At 40.2% G+C, this 20,733-nt stretch overlaps 1 protein-coding gene across 14 annotated transcripts in view; it reads left to right on the forward strand.

Moving 5' to 3' along the window:
- PPP1R12B (protein phosphatase 1 regulatory subunit 12B) overlaps nt 1–20,733 on the forward strand; it is a 235,403-nt gene that overhangs the window by 193,077 nt on the left and 21,593 nt on the right. For all 14 annotated transcript variants that reach the window (XM_060178566.1, XM_060178576.1, XM_060178571.1 and 11 more), the window contains one exon: nt 18,470–18,486. In XM_060178566.1, coding sequence (XP_060034549.1) covers nt 18,470–18,486 — 17 coding nt within the window. The remainder of the gene's footprint in view (nt 1–18,469; nt 18,487–20,733) is intronic.

The following is a 20,733-nucleotide window of genomic DNA, read 5'->3' on the forward strand; positions in this document are numbered from 1 at the left end:
CTAATAGAAGCCACACCCTTAGTTGTTTATTAGAGAGTTTGAACTCTTAGTCTGTTTTCACATTCTGAAACAACACAGATGTGAAGTGTCTAGCTTGCACATTGTGTGGTGGGGGTGGGGTGGGGGAGAGCTTCCTTTCTATGTGATTTCCCCACATTGAAAAGTTCTGAACTGGGCTGATGAGATAGCTCACTTGGATAATGCACTGCTTTGCCATGTACACAACCTAGGTTTGACCTACTGCATTGAAGGAGGCTTCAGTGTTACGTGTTCTCTCTCTCTCTCCTTCTCCCCCTCTCTTTCACTCCCTCTCTCCCTCTCTATCTTAAAAATAAAACAAAAAAGGAAATTATAATGACATTATCCCTGTGTTTATTACTGTGGCTCAAGTTTATAAATTCTGGTAACGTTGAAACTAGTCAATTTAGATGGCTTATCATATTTCAACCATTGCAAGTTTTATAAAATATTTTTTCCATAAAGACCACATTCAAATACGGCAATGATAAAGAATACCCTGATTGTAGTGTTCAGTTGCTCTGGATTATACCGAATTATTATACTTAACCGTTAGGTTAGTGGGTCATTGGCTGAACACTGTGAATCTTAATTAGACTGATTTTTATTGACCTGGTTGGTTTTTCTTCATTATTATTATTATTATAACAGAATTTGACCTGCCCCTGTAAGCCAAGATAAATAGTATTTTTCCATTTAGTCTAGATTGCTACACATTCAGAACTAGTAATTCAACAGAAAATACAAGGATTTTTTTTGCATAATAATTTTACCCTACCCATTAATGTAAATCAAAGGAATAATTACCCAATTTGCTTTGAACTGTAACCAGCTGACAAGCTAATCAACATATTTGGGTGGTAAGAATCACAATTGGGTGAAGAAAGATTTTCTACTTTGATGACAGAAAATGTGTTAACCTGGTGTGGTAACCCTGGCTACAGGTAGAATTTTTCCTCCTAACCTTGCAGACTATTGATGTTCATAATTATGTTTTGCATGTCCTTGGTGTTCCATTGAGTCAAACCCCAACTAGTTCTGTAGCGTATTCTTTTATCCTTTCTACTTTTATTACTACATGCAGGTACTACCAGTTTGGAATCCATTTTTCATTCCACTTAATAATCCATTGTTGTGGAACAGGGAACATTTGTCTGGGTGAATAATGCTAGTTAAGGGTCCAATCTGTAAACCATTTTTTCCTCTAATTAAAACCACTGGCATAGAAAGTTTTTTTTTAATTCCACTCAAGAAACGTCAGTAAATGGTAACTTAATAACCCAAGGGATCTTCCTAAGCAAGAGTAGTAGACCTATAGAAATAAAAGTACTAGGAGCCGGGCAGTGGCACAGTGGGTTAAGCGCACATGATGCAGAGCGCAAGGGCCGGCGTAAAGATCCCGGTTCAAGCCCCCCGCTCCCCACCTGCAGGGGGGTTGCTTCACAGGTGGTGAAGCGGATCTGCAGGTATCTATCTTTCTCTCCCCCTCTCTGTCTTCCCCTCCTCTCTCCATTTCTCTCTGTCCAACAACAATGACAGCAATAAGAATAATAACTACAACAACAACGATAAACAACAAGGGCAACAAAAGGGGGAAAATAAAAATTTTTTTTTAAAAAAGACATAAAATTACTTTCTCCATTTGGAGCCATTTCCTAAATAAATACTGGCCTAGTTAACCCATGTCCTACTTAATGCTAGTGTAATCATGTCTAGAGTCTTGATTTACTGACCAGAGAAGCTAGAATTTTTGAAGGCATCAGTTCCTTTCCTGGAGTTTCCAAGTGACAATTCAGATACAAATCCTATTATTGAACCTCCAATTTTCTATCATGGTTCTATCATAAATGGGTATCAAGGCCATCTGCAATATCTTGAGTACTTCCATGATGACATTCCATAAGCATCTGCTGTGAAATAGTAGGTCTTACACTGGACCCTGGAATTCAGAACTAAAAGACATAATTCCAGCCCTCAAGCAATGAAGAGTCTAATTGGGAAGATAAAGAGAAAGTCAAGAATTTTTAACAGGGAGTCGGGTGGTAGCACAGCGGGTTAAGCGCTGGTGGAGCAAAGTGCAAGGACCAGCATAAGGATCCCGGTTCGAGCCCCTGGCTCCCCACCTGCAGAGGAGTCGCTTCACAAGTGGTGAAGCAGGTCTGCAGGTGTCTATCTCCCCCCCCCCATCTTCCGCTCCTCTCTCAATTTCCCTCTGTCCTATCCAACAACGACATCAATGATAATTACAACAATAAAACAACAAGGGCAACAAAAGGGAATAAATCATAAATAAAAATATTTTTTTAAAAAAGACTTTGTAACAATGGTCCATTGGTAATACACCCAATATGCCTTGCCATGTGTGAGGACCCAGGTTCAAGTCCTGATCCCCACCTGCAGGTGGGAAGAAACTTTGTGGTAAGGCAGTCTGGCAGGTGTCTCTCCCTCTCTATCTCCCTTTTCCCTCTCAACTTCCTCTCTGTCTCTTTCAAAAACAAAAGAAAGGGGAAAAGTGCTGCTGGGAGCAGTGAATTTATTGTGCAGGTACAAGCCCTAGCAATAACCTTGGAGGTAGTGAAAAGAAAATTTTAAAAACTTTACAACAAAGGGAGGTAAATTTTGCAATACAGGCTATGTAGATAGCAGATGTTTTATGTCTTAGGAGGTCACTCAGTGGTCAGGTAAATGCATTAGCCTGATGTTTAAGAATGATAAGCACTAAATATGCAAGGAAGAAGGGGGAAAGTACATGTCTAAGGTGGAAAATAGACATAAAGAAGCAGACTGTTGGGTTTTATTCAGAATGTAACAGAAAATGTATCTGTTGACACAGAAGGGGCCAAGCCATTCTAAAGATTCAGGAAGTTGTTCTGTGGGTGAAAAATTGAAAAGTTGAAGCTGCTGTGGTCAGAAATGCTTATTAGAGAATATCTCTGACAGCAGTGAAGGCTGAACTGTAGATAGGGAGGTCAGTTGGTCCCGATTGCTGTACTCCAGGTGAGAAATTATAAGGACCTGACACATTGTGCCAGCAGTACAGAGAGTCAGCCGGCTCATTAGAAGACAGAGTTGTTAAGACTTGGCAGCTAATAGAATGTAAGGGTGAGCCCCTGAGAGGGTAGAGTCTAGATGACTGACAGGTCTCTTAGGTGACTGATTAGAAAAGGGCATTTTGAAATTTAGTCAGCAGTTGCCAGAAGCAAAGGTGTTGAGTGAGGAAAAGGTTTTTCTTTCTGGATATGTTGAGTTGAAGGGATCCAATGGAACATCTCAGATACTGACATTCAGAAAATGATCTGAAGCTCGGGAGAACACTATGAAAATTTTCAGGAGAACCTGAAAATGCTGATTTTTTTTTTAAATTGAAATTCTGGGAGTGGTGAATTTGACTAAAGAGTAGATGGAAAGTAAGGAAAAGCTGAGAATAAAACCAAGGAGTAAATAGTAAGCAGTGAGATGTGTTACTGCTTCCCTGACTTTTTTCTTTTTAATTTTTATTTATAAAATGGAAATATCAACAAGGATATGGGATAACAGGGTTACAATTCCCACCCTCAGAATTCTGTAATCACTCCCCTCCCTTGATGGCTTCCCTATTCTTTATCCCTCTGGGAATATGGACCCAGAGTCATTATGGGGTGCAAAAGGTGGAAGGCCATGACTTTTTTCTATCCAGCAACCATCAGAAGGAATCACATGTCTAGTTGCTTAGCTAGTTAGCTAGTTAGCAAGTTAGCTGACCAGTTGGTTTGTAGGTATTGAAGTCAACTTGATGTTACAGTGATGCGCTTCAGCTTTCAGAGTCTTGAGGTTTAGGAGGTCAGTTTAGGGTCAATTCAGTTAAGATTTAGGGTTCTACTTGCTTTCAGAAGATAACTGTGCAACCGGAAACTGCTTTCTTTTTTCAATTTGAAAAAAAAAGTACAGTCTTCCAGCTTTGTATTTTACCTCTTTTCCTCAAGCTCACAATATTTAGGAGTGCTGACAAGTTATTATAGTCAGAGGAACACTGAGAAACAACTAGAGCTGGCTTTTGTCTGCCTTTTTTTTTTCCCTCGGCCCTATTGCATAATTAGCGCTGTGACTGGTAATTATCCATAATTGAAGAGTGTGTTCTCATCGCAGCCCCAAATTCAGCAGCTTTCTTTGGTTCCACAATGCAGGGAATTCTACAAATGCAATAATTAGATAAAGATACTCAAAACATGTCTGAACTGAACTTTGATCGCTTTATGGTTCATTACGAAAGCAAGATTTCCTTATGTGAGCTGTCACATCTTTGTGTTGATTTCTAAAATGAGTATCACCTGGGAGAGAATATAACTATCCAAACAAAATAATAACCTTAAATGTCTGTAGGTTAGAAATGGTAAGTAGGAATTAGCCTAGATAATCAAAATCTACAAATAAGCAAAACCCTTTATAATAGTGCCAAGGAATTTGCTTGGGTTTATTCCTCCACAGCCATCAGCACTGGCAGAGCCAAAGGAGCAAAGAGGAACTAGAGGAAGAATAGAAAAAGCAGAAAAAATTACTAATACCAACAGCTAGTATTTTAAATCGCTTCCTTTCTCTAGGTGCTGGGCCAAATACTAGTACTTATTTTCTCATCTTAGAATTTTGATAATTGTATACATGCGGTATTATTCCCCCATTTTCTAATGTGGAAAGTGAAGCAGAGATAAATTAATTTTCTTTCTTTTTATAGGATATAATTTTTTAATATTTGTACTTATTTATTGAATAAAAATAGGTAAATTGAGAGGGGAGGGGGGAGATAGAGAGGGAGAGGCAAAGAAAGACACCTGTGCACTGCTTCACCATTTGTGAAGATTTCCCCCTACAGGTGGGGACCAGGGGCTTGAACCCACATCCTTGTGCATTGCAGCATATGCGCCCAATTAAGTGTACCACTGCCCAACCCTGTTAAGTTATTTCTCTAAGATTACACAGGAAGTAAAATTTTTTAATGTCTTTGTATTATGAGTAGCTCTTTTTTTTTAAATATTTAATTTATTTATTCCTTTTTGTTGCCCTTGTTTTATTGTTGTAGTTATTATTGTTGTTGTCGTCGTTGTTGGATAGGACAGAGAGAAATGGAGAGAGGAGGGGAAGACAGAGAGGGGGAGAGAAAGATAGACACCTGCAGACCTGCTTCACCGCCTGTGAAGCGACTCCCCTGCAGGTGTGAAGCTGGGGTTCGAACCAGGATCCTTATGCTGGTCCTTGTGCTTTGCACCACCTGCGCTTAACCCGCTGCACTACAGCCCAACTCCCAGGAAGTAAATGTTGACACCAATTTAACTAGTCAACTTTGAAACCAATCCAATAAAGCTACTGATCCTATTAAATGTCTTATAAATTATTATTTAGTTTTAGTTTTTTAGCAAAGCACTGCTCAGCTCTGGCGTATAGTGGTGCTGGGGGCTGAACCTGGGATCTCTGGTGTCTCAGGCATGAAAGGCATTTTGCATAACCATTATGCTATCTTATAAATTAATGGTAGTATCCTTGACTTTAAAAGAGGCACAATAATAATAAAATCTATGGAGCTGAGGCAATGGCGCTACACCCAGTTAAATGCACACATTACCATGCACAAGGATCTGGGTTCGAGCCCCTGCTCCCCACATGCATCGGAGATGCTTCACAAGTGATGAAGTAGGTCTGCAGGTATCTTTCTCTCTCCCTCTCTGTCTCCCCCACCCCTTTCAGTTTCTCTCTGTCCTATCAAGTTATGAGAGTGGTAGATTCATAGCACTGGCACTGAGTCCCAGCCATAACCCTGGCAGAAAAAGTTTAATAAAATAAATTCTATATTAAAGGAGGAAATTTTTCACAAAATAATTTTAAAAGAGATAAATATAAATTAGTAAAAAGTTAACTTTACATAAGATCTAAATAGACATGGTTTTACTATTTTAATTATCTGTGATAAAATTATTAGTTATTACATTGGTGGCAAAAAAAAGATTAGTTATTAAATTTGAAAGGAAGAAAAGTTTTGCTATAACCTGAACTTTTTAGTCTAGACTTATTCTAGTGACTGTAAATAGTTAACTCTAAATTTATTTATAAGTGCCCAAAAACAGATCCTTTAAGTCATGTCTTATCTCTTACTTTGTTAATGCTATTGTTTTGTAAAGTAATTTAAAATTTCACAGGCTTAGGACCTGTGAAATTATAACAAGTTCTGAATTAGAAGAGCTTTGAATCACTGAGATTTTTGTGTATCTAAGAAACTCTTCTCCTGAAAAAAAGAACAAAAAAACTGTAAATATATTCATTCTCCCCAAAGATCTACATTTTAACATTAACCTGTATTTGAACATATTTGTTCTGAGAGAAAAATGTATCTCCCTGAATAAAACAAAAACAAAACAAACAAAATTGTGTGTGTGTGAGAATTCAAGGTTCACATGGAGATGTAAAAGGCTGAACTTAATGACCAAACCAAAGACAGCTTCCATTCTTTCAGAGCTGTCAGGAGCATTTGGGGATGACTGTGCCCCACCCACACCCCAGCTTATATAGAGTCCGTACAGATCACACATCCTAGTGTAATTCTTCAAAACCACCAGTTTTACAAAAAATCTCTAGTCATCATTGGTTTCATCCTTCTCAGGCCACTTTTTTTTATTTTATTTTATTTTTAAATAATTTATTTCTTTATTGGGGAATTAATGCTTTACATTCAACAGTAAATACAATAGTTTGTACATGCATAACATTCCCCAGATTCCCATTTAACAATACAACCCCCACTATGTCATTCATCATCTTTCATGGACCTGTATTCTCCCCACCCACCCACCCACCCCAGAGTCTTTTACTTTGGTGTAATACTCCAATTCCATTCTCAGGCCACCTTTTTATTTATCATGTCTACCAGCTAATCTAGTGACTACCTTCAGCTGATCGCTTTCCTTGTTTTACTCGATCATTGTTTTATATGTATGCTTATCTTTTCTTCCCCAAAGAAGTGTTCTTTGAGCTCAGAGAGCCCTGTTTTGGATTCTGTAAATGTTCACTTCATTCCTCTGTATGTCACTCCTGAGCTGGTCATACATAGGTGCTTCAGGGCATGAGCACTGCTGCCTGGCTATGATTTGGCCCCTCTGCTCGTGGTTCATTTGCCACCTGCAAAGGAGTCAATGGCCAGATCCTGAGTAATCCTGTTTCTGAAATGAAGACCAGTCATAGAACTTCCCTCTGGCAATTCATGTCCCTATTTATTCCAAAAGATGTTAGAGGGTGGTGGGTAGATAGCATAATGGTTATGCAGAGACACTCATGCCTGAGGCTCCAAAGTCCCAGGTTCAATCCTCCGCACCACTATCAACCAGAGCTGAGCAGTGCTCTAGTGAGGAAAAAAAAAAAAAAAAAAAGATGCCAAATTAATGCTGTGGTTTCTTCAGGACAGAAAGAATAAAGGAAGTCCCTGGCCTTGTTTGGAACCTAGTTAGAAGCTAAAAAAAAAATTTTTTTTTAAGTTACATTGTGTGAATTAGATTCCAAGTATGTATTTTCTCTTTATTTTTAAAAAGAATTTATTTATGTATTTATTCATGAGAAAGAACCAGACATCACTCTGGTACATGTGCTGCTGAGGATTGAACTCGAGGCCTCATGGTTGAGGATCAGTGCTTTATCCACCTCCCAGACTACTTGTTTTCTCTTTAAAGGTGAGGTCTAGAGTCCCTCGCTAACCCTTCTTCTAAGGTTTTTTTTTTTATCATTTCCTTTTTTTTTTTATTTTACTTATAAAAAGGAAACACTGACAAAACCATAGAATAAGAGGGGTACAACTCCACACAATTCCCACCACCAAAACTCTGTATCCCATCCCCTCCTTTGATAGCTTTCCTATTCTTTTTTGTTGTTGTTGTTGTTGTTATTGGATAGAGACAGATAAATTGAGAGAGAAGGGGGAGATAGAGAGGAAGAGAGACAGAGAGACACCTGCAGACCTGCTTCACTGCCTGTGAAGTGACTCCCCTGCAGATGGAGAGCTGGGGGCTCAAACTGGGATCCTAACTGGTCCTTGTGCTTTGTGTGCTTAACCTGCTGCGCTACCACCCAACTCCCATAGCTTTCCCATTCTCTATCCCTCTGGGAGTATGGGTCATTGTGGGATGCAGAAGGTGGAAGGTCTGGCTTCTGTAATTGCTTTCCCACTGAATATGGGCATTGACAGATCAATCCATATTCCCAGCCTGTCTCTCTCTTTCCCTAGTGGGGAAGAGCTCTGGGGAATCAGAGCTCCAGGACACATTGGTGGGGTTGTCTGTCCAGGGAAGTCTGGTTGGCATCATGCTGGCATCTGGAACCTAGTGGCTGAAAAGAGAGTTAACATACAAAGCCAAACAAATTGTTGACTAATCATGAACCTAAAGGCTGGACTAGATGAAGAGGGGGGTCTCTGTTTTGTAGATAGCTAGTAGGGATATTTTAGTTATATTCCAAAGGGCCTGTGGATATACTAGTTTTTTGTTTGTTTTTTCCCCTGAGCCTAAAATCTGATACGCAGGTAGACCCAAGTTATTGTCTGGGGAGATGATGTCATGGCTTGAGAAAGGACCAGAAAGCTGCATCATGGAAGAGAGTAGCTTACAAATATGGGAAAGGTATATTAATATTGTTGACTGTAAACCCCATCGATTTGATGTGATCTGGGGCCCATATTCAGCTTAGGAGCCTATGTGACCTCTGCATCCCTGTAGATCTGAGCTCACATTCTGTGGTCATGAGTAGGAATGTTCCAAGCTGCCCCAATATCAGGACCCATCTTCCTCAAGTGTAGCATAGAGTATGTTGTCCAGCCTCCCTTCAGAGGATGGAACATTCTCTATCATTGTTGATCCAAGTTGAGGACAAGGTCCTATGGGGTCTTCAAAGGTTTTTATTCACAGCCTAGTCTACAAAAATTACTATGTTAAGATTGCTCATCATGTTTTGTTGTTTTTTTTTTTTTTTAAGTCTGTCTTTTCTCAGACTCTGGGCACGAGAGCTTGGTATCAAAAAGAAATGCAATTGTAGTTAGTAACAAAGCCTGTTGAAGAGTAGATGAGAGTAGTGATGAGACTTGGTGACTCATTTGGAAAGAAGGACTGAAACTCAAACAGCACATTTAAGCCGGAACTAGGAAATTCCTAGCTTATAGCTTTTTATATTCATGCATAAGATGCCTAACAATATTGTGGGGGGAGTGATCAGAGGTTTTTTCTCTTGTGTTCAATGAGCTTGCTCTTGAAATATCAGAATATCTTTCAGGTTCTCCATGGCTTTGCACACCAGTGTAAATCCAAAACTCTGAGCTGTGGGGCAAATAAAGTTGCATATTAAGTAAGAGAAGTGTGACCCATGTGTTACAGTCATGAGTTATAGAGCCACTCATTCTCCCTGGCTGTTTTTACCAGATGCAGTTTGCGACATGGAAAGACTAGCTAGAGACTATAACTGAGGCCAAAAATATACTTATAGATCAAGACACCTTATGAATTATATTTAAACTTTTAATATTATTTGTTACTGGATAAAGACGGAGAAATTGAAAGGGTATGGAGGGGGAAGAGGGAAAGAGACAGAGAGACACCTGCAGCCCTGCTTCATCACTCATAAAGTTCTCCCCCTGCAGGTGGGGACCAGGGACTTGAACCCCAGTCCTTACACACTGTAATGTATGTGCTTAGCCAGGTGCACCACCACCTGGCCCTGAATTATATTTAAATACAAAATTGTTTGCCCTAGGTATTTGGGGGAAGCCATCCCTCTATCCTGCTGCAAAAATTCTTTTCTGGGGCCATGCAGTGGTGTACCCAGTTGAGCACAAACATTACCATGTACAAGGACCTAGGTTCAAACCCCGAGTCCCCACCTACAGGGGGGGAAGCTTCACTAGCAGTGAAGCAGTGCTGCAAGTATCTCTCTTTCTCTATCCCCCAGACCCCCAAAGTTTCTCTCTGTCCTATCCAGTAAAGAGAAAAAGAAAAAAGATCGCAGGGAGCAGTGGATTCATCATGCTGGCACTGAGCCACAGCAGTAACCCTGGTGGCAATAAAATAAAAATTTTGAAGTACTTTTATAAGTTAAAAAAATCTTCAAAAAATGAGAATATCCACAAAGAAAAAAAAGGATATTGAAAATAAGTAATATTTAGATAACATCTATCATTTAATAAACTTAAGGGTTTTATTTTTGGTTATGTTTACAGCTTTGGCTTATAGTGTTGCTGGGGATTGAACCAGAGACTTTAGAACCTCAGACATAAAAATCTTTTTGTATAATCATTGTGCTAGCCCCTTACCAAGGTTTTCCATTTAAATAGAGTAAGACGTGCTGGGATGTGTGAGGTGGCATGTGTGATTTCATTGCTACTTACAATATTAAATCGAAAAGGTAGCTGCAATCTAACCAGTGAGGTTCCTCAGCAATACGTCTAACACAAGCTAAATACATGTATGTGCTGCACTTTAATTTCCAGCTTACTTTTGTTCCATAGGAATCAAATATTGGAAAGACAATTCAAGGCATTTCATATGATGAAGTTGTATGTAATTGGATGCTTGCTTTGCAAAGCTGAATTCAACTTGGCAGTATACTCACACACAGACAGGACTCACAGGCTGCACTTGGTCCAGCATCACTCAAAGCCACCGGCGTTTACTCAGATTCTGAATGCATAACCACCCTACTATGGTGAAGCGGCCATGTGCTGTGGAGATTTCTTATTTTAATGAGATTATGAACTAAACCATGCTTTCTTTGAGGGGATTATCTTTGTGGTTCTCAGAATTTTTAAAATCTCTCCCCAGAGATATTTGGGCCTAATCCCCAGAACCCATAGCATGATGAGCTAGTTCTCCCATGATTGTTGTGTGGCCCAGCTGACCTTATGAGAGGGAGACTTTTTGTTCTTCTCAGTGAGCCTGATCTAATTGCATGATCCCTTAAAGGCAGAGAGCTTTCTTGGAGCATCCAGATAAATTTGAAGTGTGAAAATGGTTCAGTGCACCATTTTGTTGGTTTAAAGACAGGGCTGTGGGGAGCCTCTAGGAGCAGTGAACAACCACCAGCTAACAACCAGCAAAGAAGCAAGGACCTGAGACCCACAGCCCCAAAGAACCAGAGTCCCCCAACAACCTGAAAAGGCCTAAAATCAGATTCTTCCCCCAGAGCCTCCAAGCAAAAGTCCAGCCAGTTGGCACCTGGTTTCTGCCACGTGAGGCCTGAGCAGGGAGCCCAGCAGAGTAGTGCTGGAATTCTGACCTACAGAACTCTGTTCTAGTAAATACATGTTTTCAGCCTCTAAGTGCTGCAGTTAAGTGCAAAACAGAGAGGCAGAGAGAGAGGGAAAGAAATCACAGCACTGAAGCTCCTTGCAGTGTGGTGGAGGCCAGGATCGAACCCAGGCAGCACAGTATCCAAGTGAGCTCTTTTTTTTGCATCCAGGGTTATCACTGGGGCTCAGTGCCTGCTATAAACCCACTGCTCCCGGAGATCACTTTTTTCTTTTTTTTAAATTTTATTATTTTTATTTATTTGATATAGAGAAATTGAGAGGGGAAGGAGATGGGGGAAAGACAAAAGAGATACCTGCAGCCCTGCTTCACCATTTGTGAATCTTTCCCCCTACAGGTGGGGACCAGGGGCTTAAACCCAGGACCTTGCACACTGTAATGCATGAGCTTAATCAGGTGCACCATCACCTGGCCCCAAGGCCACTTTTTTCTATTTTGTTGCTGTTGTTATTGTTACTGTTGTTATTGCTGCTGTTGTTAGATAGGACAGAGAGGAATCAAGAGAAGAAAGGCAGAGAAGGGAAGAGAAAGATAGACACCTACAGACCTGCTTCACCGCTTGTGAAATGACTCCCCTGCAGGAGGGAAGCTGGGGGCTCAAACCGGGATCCTTACGACAGTCCTTGTGCTTTGAGCCATGTGTGCTACCGCCCCCTCCCCCCCAAGTGAGCTTTTTTACTGGTCCAATAATAAAATATTTTATTATTATTATTATTGTCTTTATTGGATAGAGACAGCCAGAAATCAAGAGGGTAGGGGAGATAGAGAGGGAGAGAGAAAGAGAGATGCCTGCAGCCCTGCTTAACCACTTGCAAAGCTTTCTCTCTGCAGGTGGGGACAGGGGGCTCAAACCCAGGTCCTTGAGCACTGTAACATGTGTGCTCAACCATGTGCACCCGGTCCCATAAAATATTTTCATATGTGGAAAAACTACCTACTAGATTAAAATCACCACTGACTCTACTGTCATATCTTTGCATAAATCCTAGAAGTTGCCATTTCAACCCAGCATGTATTTCTAGTGACTCATCCTTTGCAAAGCAGGAGATTGTGAACTCCCAAGTTCCCCAAGAATTGGGGACCAGGCGGTGGCACACCTGGTTGAGCACATATATTACCATGTGCAAGGACCCAGGCTTGAGCCCTCTGTCCCCACCTGCAGGGAGGATGCTTCACAAGTGGTGAAGCAGGTTTGTAAGTGTCTCTCCTTCTCCCTCTCTGTCTCTCCCCCTTTGATTTCTCTATCTTGTAAAAAAAAAAAAATAGGAAAAATAAGTGACTGCCAGGAACAGTGGATTCATAGTACCAGCACTGAGCCACAACCATAACCCTGGTAGCAATAAAAAAAAATTTTTTAAATCCCCCCAGAGCCCCATCTGTTTGGGTTATAAAGGATGTTCTTCCATTACAGCAAGCCAGGTGACCCCTTAAACTTGAAAAAACATAAAATTATAAAATCTTTCCAAGGCTCCTTGCTTTCCCCCCACCACCACCATCAACTTGTTCATCACTAGTCATCAATCTGAGAACACTGCAGGAAAAGGCCATCCCAGAATAGCTCGAATTGTTTCCCCTGGCTCAGTTAACACACACAAAAAAGATATAAAATGTTCTTTCAGGGAAAATGTAAATAGGAGTTTTTTTCCCATCACTGTGGGGTCAAGCCCGAGCTCCAGAGGCACATAAGTTAAACCCGTTTCCGTCTTGGCAGTAGACATGTGACTTGGTCTCGTTCCTTTCCCTTGGGCCCAACTTTTCCAGAGCCACGATTTTATTTTAAACTTGGTCAAGAGGTTTGGTTTTAATTATGTGCCTTCCTGAACTCCTGGTCACTTCCAAGTTAAAAACTTTTGTGGGGATTTTTCGAAGCCAGTCTCTGGTGTTTTGCGAGTCCCACACATTTCACAAATCAAAACCAGCATGGGCTCCTAGCCCTTTTCAGGACTGCCGTCTGAATTAATGGTGATCACTGCTCTGTTTTTACGTGAGGAACAGGACCCAGCCAGTGAAAGCGTTATAGGGATTTCATGAAGTATGGAAGGAAGGAGACAGCTTCTTGGTGTGAGGAGCAAATTTTGTAAACTATCATCTATCTGGCTGATCATTCTTTTAATTTCTACTTTCTGCTTTCATATTGGTTTCTGAGCAGCTACTCATAGGCCCCATTCACAGGATCTATTGTCCCCAACTGAGTCACAGAAGCAATGAAAATAATTCCTTCTCTGAACATTTTGTACATAATTCAGACACACCTGAGTCTCATTTTAATGGACAGTCATTAATTTGTCTTCATTAAAAGGTAAGGCAATATTTTTTAACAAAAACCACTTATATAAGTTTTTTCTTTTCTTTTTTGCTTCTGGTGATTATTTTTCCTTTTTTCTCTCTCTTTATTTTTCTCTTATTTGATAGGGCAAAAAGAAATTGAGAAGAGAGGGTGGAGACAGAGAGGAAGAGAGACAGAGAGACAGACACCTGCACACTCAAGAAGATTCCTTCCTGCAAGTGGGCAGTGGGGGCTTGAACGCTTGTACATGTTAACACGTGTGCTCAACCAGGTGCACCACTGCCCAGCTCCCATACAAGTTCTAAAATTTCCTGACTTGCACACTGGGTGGTGGCACAGTGGTAAGCTCTGGAATGTAAGCATGAGGTCTCAATATGCCAGAGCGCTTCTCTGGTCTTTCTCTCAATCTCATGAAATAAACTATCTTAAAAATAAAATAGCTTGGGAGTCGGGCGATAGTGCAGCGGGTTGAGCGCAGATGGCGCAAAGCACAAGGACTGGCATAAGGATCCCGGTTCGAACCCCCGGCTCCCCACCTGCAGGGGAGTCGCTTCACAGGCAGTGAAGCCGGTCTGCAGGTGTCTGTCTTTCTCTCCCCCTCTCTGTCTTCCCCTCCTCTCTCCATTTCTCTCTGGCCTATCCAACAATGACAACAACAATAATGACTACAACAATGAAACAACAAATGCAACAAAAGGGAATAAATAAATATTTTTAAAAATAACTTTAAAATGACTTCCTTGTGAAAGCATGATTTGTGTGTTAGTCTACAAATGTGCACAGAATTATGCCTTTTCTAAAATAGATAATGCCATTATGTACAGATGAGCTCTTCATGTCTGACTTAAAGAGTAGAGAGTAGCTGGTTCATTCTGTTCTTAAAAGAGGAAACTTGCAGGGGAAGGTGATTAATTCTCAGGACATAGATAAGGGGAACCTACATTTCTGACTTCCAGAAGATCATGGATTTGGCTGGGGTCCCTAAGTTCTGTGATCTATGACATGTCTTTATTACTTACTAGGTGAACCGTAGAACCTTCTCTGGGAGAACCTTCCAGTGTTCATTTCTCTAGCTGTGTTCTGCTCGCCTCTTCTTTCTGGTTCACTGTTCTCCTGAGAACACTTAGGAGAACTTTCCATGTGTCTTGTCTCCCAGTCTGTATATATTTACATATTTATTTTCCATAGAGCAATGCCCAGCTCTGATTTATTGTGGTGTGGGAGTTTGAACCTGGGACTCTGGAGCATCAGGCATGAGAATCTTTTTGCCTAACTATTATGCTATCTCCCCTGCCCCCAGTCTCAATTTATTTTTATTTTTTATCAGAGCACTATTCTGCTCAGACTTACAGTGGTGGCAAGGATTGAACCTAGAACCTGAGACCCTCAGGCATGAAATTCTGTTGCATAAACCACTATGCTGTCTCCTGGACCCATTTCCAATCAGCTTTTCAGGATGAGAAGTGAAGTCAGCTTTTAAGGATGAGAAGCACCATCAGCGTGTGAGTTTGCATGACAGCAGAATGAAGAGGAATAATTCAGGTTCTATTCCCCAATTCAGCAACACTACCGTTTTTACCCAAGAAACCTACTTTTCTCCCTAAATCTAACCAGCACTTTTCTACCAGACCCCAGGTTATATCAGCTACCAAGAATCCAAGCAAAGGAACAGTTTCTAGAACTAGTGAAAATAAGAAAATTTTATCTAAAAACCTAAACCATTTTATCAGAAGCCAGAGACTTGAACCCTAATTTCTGCATACTTCCAAGCTAGCCTGCCTCCCAGCACTCTTCCTGGATTAAATGACTTACAGGAAAGCTTTTCTATTTTAATAAGAATACTATCTTCTTTCAAAATCCTAGCTGTCTTCTTTTGAATTGATATGGTTTGCATTATGGCAACTGTGTTACTTCTATTGCATCCAAGTCTCACATTATGTGATTTATACGTTCAAGCTGGTTGTTGCAGGACATAGCTAAGACCAGCCCTTGGAGGCAACAATTGGAGGGGAAAAAATAATTCCAGATAATTTCAAGAGTCAGGTAAAAGTTAAGTTGGAAGGGGTGTTAGAAATAGAAGATCAAGAATTAACCTGGAAATCCTTTTTTTTTTCCTGATGTCTAATGCTAGATGTCTAGTCTGTCACCTAGTCTACTGAGTCACTCATCACTGACACTTTTAAAACATTCATCTCAAAAAATAATGATAATAGAAAATGCACCTGAAGAGAAATTGATAGTATGACTCTTAGCATGCCTTTAAAATCATAAAGAGACTATGCCATTTGTTTTTTGTTGCTCCTGGCAAGTAGAAGTAACGGTGTCATTCATCATCAGCTTAGGTGTCTAGAAAACGTCTTCTGCAGTGTGGCTGGAGGGGTGAGAACCAGTGTGATGGCTACAGTTTGGAGCACCACTGGTGTTATCTTCCTGCACACACTGTCATCTGTAGAAAATTAATTTGTTTTTCTCGAAAACTCTCTGGAATCTTTCTTTTCTTATCCAGAAATGCCTTGGAATTTTCCGGATTGCTGCTCGTGTGTGCGTGTGTACGTGTTTAAGAGCTCATTTATAGTCACCTTCATGAAGGCCGTACAGTGTACACGGTCATATTCTGTGTTTGAGAACTTTTTGAGTGTGACAACAGTGTATAAATAGATTTATGAAATATTCTCAATGAATAATATTGATGACATGCCACTCCTGTAGGAGTAAACCAGTGGAGGTAATTAGCATACTTTGAAATATGTAATGGCAAAGATTGCTACCTGGTAAAATTATGGCTTCCCTATCTTAATGGAAATCAAAAAGACTAAGGTTTATGCAACAGATTTTCATGCCCGAGGCTCTGAGATCCCAGGTTTAATCCCCAGCACCGTTGTAAGCCAGAGCTGAGCGATGCTCTGGTAAAAACAAACACAAGACAAGTACTTAATGTTAATCAAGTAGTGATTTATTTCTTTTTATTTTTTTAATATTTAGTTATTTATTCCCTTTTGTTGCCCTTGTTGTTTTATTGTTGTAGTTATCATTGAAGTCATTATTACTGGATAGGACAGAGAGAAATGAAGAGAGGAGGGGAAGACAGAGAGGGGGAGAGAAAAATAGACACCTGCAAATCTGCTTCATCACTTGTGAAGCAACTTCCTTGCAGGTGGGGAGCAGGGGGTTCAAACTGAGATCCTTACACCGGTCCTTGCGCTTTGTGCCATGTGAGCTTAACCTGCTGCGCTACCGCCCGTCTCCCTCAAGTAGTAATTTATAGCATATGTTGTACATCTGATCCCCACAGAGGATCAGTTTTAAATGTGAAATAGGAAAGTTCCTTTATTCTAACTGCAAGTTTCAGTATACTCGACTTCAAATATATGAGAATGTGAAAGACACTGTTTACTTTTGTCACTGACTACTCCATCTCAAAGGGGGCATGTTTTAGCACTTAAAAAAAAAAAGTCAGGGTTGTGTGGTGGCACACCTGGTGAGCACACGTTACAAATGCACAAGGACCTGGGTTTGAGCCCCTGGTCCTCACCTGCAGGGGGAAAGCTTCACGAGTGGTGAAGCAGTGTTTCAGGTGTGTCTCTGTCTCTTTCCCTGTAACCCCTTCCCTCTCAATTTCTGGCTGTCTCTGGCCAATAAATAAATAAAAATTTTTTTAAAAATTTAAGTTTATGCTTATTCCCTTGCAACTTATCCAGGACTATACAGCGGAGTGTCCTAGACACTTAAAAAAAAAAATGCATGTAGGGCATTTTTGCTCTAGACCTACTATAAGACCAAGGTTAGGGTGAAAATGTGTATGTTTTGGAAAAGTATGTGAAAGAATTCTGATGAATAGAGAGAAATCCTTGGAGGAAAACCACCTTTGTAGCAAGGTCACTCATTCAGTATTTCTGTAGTCAGGAATGCTGTGACACCATATTTTCCTTGGGCTGCTTTTAGGTGTTTTTAGGTATTCATTGAGCAGTTAACGCTGCTAGACGACCAGCAGCTCCCAAGAACTGTTTAATGCTCCAATAAATCTGTGTCACTAAATGACTTCTCACTAGTTCAAGGATTGATTGTTTATTCTGTAGATTGCTGGGTCCTTGTTTTACTACTTCCCCTTTTTATCTCTTCCTGAGGGTGGTATATTTTTACTCTCAAAAGGCAAAATAAATAGATTCAAATTGATTTTTCATTTGCCTGAGTTCTTAAAAAAAAAGTGGAGATAAGAGAATAGATGTCATCCAAGATTTAAAAAAATAAATGTAAAACACAGACATAATCCTTTTGTGTTACTCAGGTTTGTTTATAGTGGTCATAGATAGGCAAGCTCCTTGCCTGCTTCTGTAGGACTCCTTTCTTTGAAAACCTTGTGTTTTCATTTTTGCCAACCTCCACTCAAGAGACTAGACTATGACCCCACCCTTCTACTTTCCTTAGAGATCAGGGTGAAAGTCATGAATTATCCTGAGTTCTTATATTTGTTGACTATAGAGTTCATTCAGGGAAAATTTTGTAACTTGTGAACTGAAGAAAACTAATACAATGAATGCCGAGATTCAGAGAGACTAAATGTCGCAGAAAAACCTCAGACACTCTAGAGCAAAAAAAGATGGATTGTTGGGGGGGCACAAGGGTTTTTTTTATCGTTTTGCATTTCACTGGCTTCCAGTTCAAAAAAAGATTCTCTTCCTAGAGCCTTGGATCTAGTACCACAGAGACATGTGCCTTGGAACTTACTCGTCTATTATCAGTCGCACTGTTTTTCTTGTATTGAAGTTGAAACATATGATATGACTTTAAAAGCGTATTTATAAATAGAAATAATGAAATCAACCCCTTGCTAATGCTGTTTTGTTTTGTCTCTTCCTTTCTCTAGCATGAAAGACTTTCTAGGTAAGAACTTGCCCTATTTTATCTGCATGCTCCATACCTGTGAGTGAATGCATGTCTAATTAAACTTAGCTTTATCTAGTTTAGCGGTGTTTATCACTCCATTTCCTAGATGATGATGATGATGATGATGATGATGATTATCATTATTATCTCCTGCCTAAAACAATTCAGTTCGGTATTATTATTATTATTATCATTATTATCTACTGCCTAAAATAATTCAGTTCGGTATTATTATTATTATTATTTGACTTTCTGCCTCTAGAACCTCCTCTTTCCAGTTAATGTTGTAGACTCCCACTCCATCAGTATTCGTAAATCACCCATGTGCCAGACTCAGTGCTCGGTGCTTGGCACTTGAGAATTGTGAATAAGACACTGTCCTTCTCTTCTGTTAGCTCATAGCACATCTGGTGGGTCAGATAATTTCAATAGAATGTAGTCCATGCCACCATTGAAGTAGGTCAGGTATTATGAGCAGAGAGGAGAGGCAACCAGTTGGTGGGATTCAATTGCAGAATAGATGCTTGAATTGAGACTGCATTCAGATATTGTCATGTACTTGTGACTCTAACACAATTCCTTGTACCCATAACAGCACTCAGTAATAAAACAGTGAGTGAATTAAAGACCTGCTTTGTAAGTGCTGAAAAATGAGAGCTGCAATTTATCCTCTGTAATTTTTAAACTAAGGGTACAAAACTGATCTTCCAAAAGAATTAAATAATACATCATAGAAACTGCTGAGCAAAAAATTTATTTGTTTGTGTATGAATTTGGATAGAGACGGAGAGAAATCAAGAGAGAAGAGGGAAAAAGACAGATACCTGTAATATTCACCACTCATGAACACACACACACACACACACACACACACACCAGACCCTGCAGGGTGACTTGAACCCTGGGTCCTTGTTCATTGTAACATCTGCATTCAACTGGGTATGCCACCGCCCAGCCCTGCCAAAGTGTTTAATCTCCCATTTCATCTCTTTGTCTAGTCAAGAAATTAGTAAGAAGTGAGGGGGGAGGTCTTGTCATTTTTGATAACTGAGCTGTTACTATTTGAATATACTTTGCAACTTTGTGTTCATCCTCTGCTTAGCCTCTCAACAAGGCATCAACTACAAATAAGCCATTAACTCCTAACCTAGCAGGTAATTAGTCTTGCAAAATTGGTAGAGAGCCTAGCAATTGGCACACCTGGTTAAGTGCACATGGTACCATGCATAAGGACCTGTTTCTAGTCCCTGCTCCCCACCTGCAGGGGTGAAGCTTCAGGAGCTATGAAGCAGGTCTGCAAGTATCTCTCTTTTGCTGTCCCTCCCCTCTCAATTTCTCTCTGTCCTACTCAATGAAATAGGAGGGGGAAGAGGAAAAGTTGGCCACCTGCTGAGAACAGTGGATTCATAGTGCCAGCACTGAGCCCCAATACCCAGAAGAAGGGGGGAAAAACCTGATAGAGTGATAATTTTCTATAGTTAATTTTATTGTGAGCACTTCCATTACAATGGTCATATGTAAAAGGAGATTCTCCTTACAGACCTCAAAATATGCTACAAAGCAGTAGCTATTAAAACAGTGAGGTATTTACTAGATAAAGAGGTTGATGGAACACAATAGCTAGCCCTTAAACAGTTACTCACATAAGGTGACTTTTGGGAAAATAGATTCGTCCCTTCAAGTCATATCAAAAAGCAAAATAAACAAGTAAAAAAAGAATATTTTGTAGGGACTATAATTTTTTAAGAATAAAGTGGTTTTGCTAAAAAGTAGTAGAAATATTTATAGTATTTATGTAGTAAAAATGTTTTCCCAAACATGATATCATAAAGGCAAGAATTGTCAAATTTGGTTACATAAAAGTTTAAATCTGGAAGCCAAAGAATAGTTCACCCAGCAGAATCCCACTCCCCATGCACAAGGATCTGGGCTCATGTCCTCAGCCACCATATGGGAGCACCACAAAGGGGGAGCTGTCACAAACTGCAGAGCATGAGATATCTCTCCTTCTCTGTCTGTCTCTCCCTCTTTTTCTGTCTCTCGCCTTCTTTCTTAAAAGGGGGGGGGGAGCCTGCCGAGTACAGTGGAACTGTGCAGACTCGAACTCTTGTGGAAAAAAAGAAAAAAAAAAACAAAACTGTGAGTTCTACTAGTAAAATACACATCTACACTAAAAGTAAAATAGGAAAAAAGTACTTGCTACCTACATAAGTTTCAAAAGCCCTAACACACAGGAGGTTTTTC

This window comes from Erinaceus europaeus, chromosome 19, assembly GCF_950295315.1.
Source record: "Erinaceus europaeus chromosome 19, mEriEur2.1, whole genome shotgun sequence".
NCBI classification, from domain to species: domain Eukaryota; kingdom Metazoa; phylum Chordata; class Mammalia; order Eulipotyphla; family Erinaceidae; genus Erinaceus; species Erinaceus europaeus.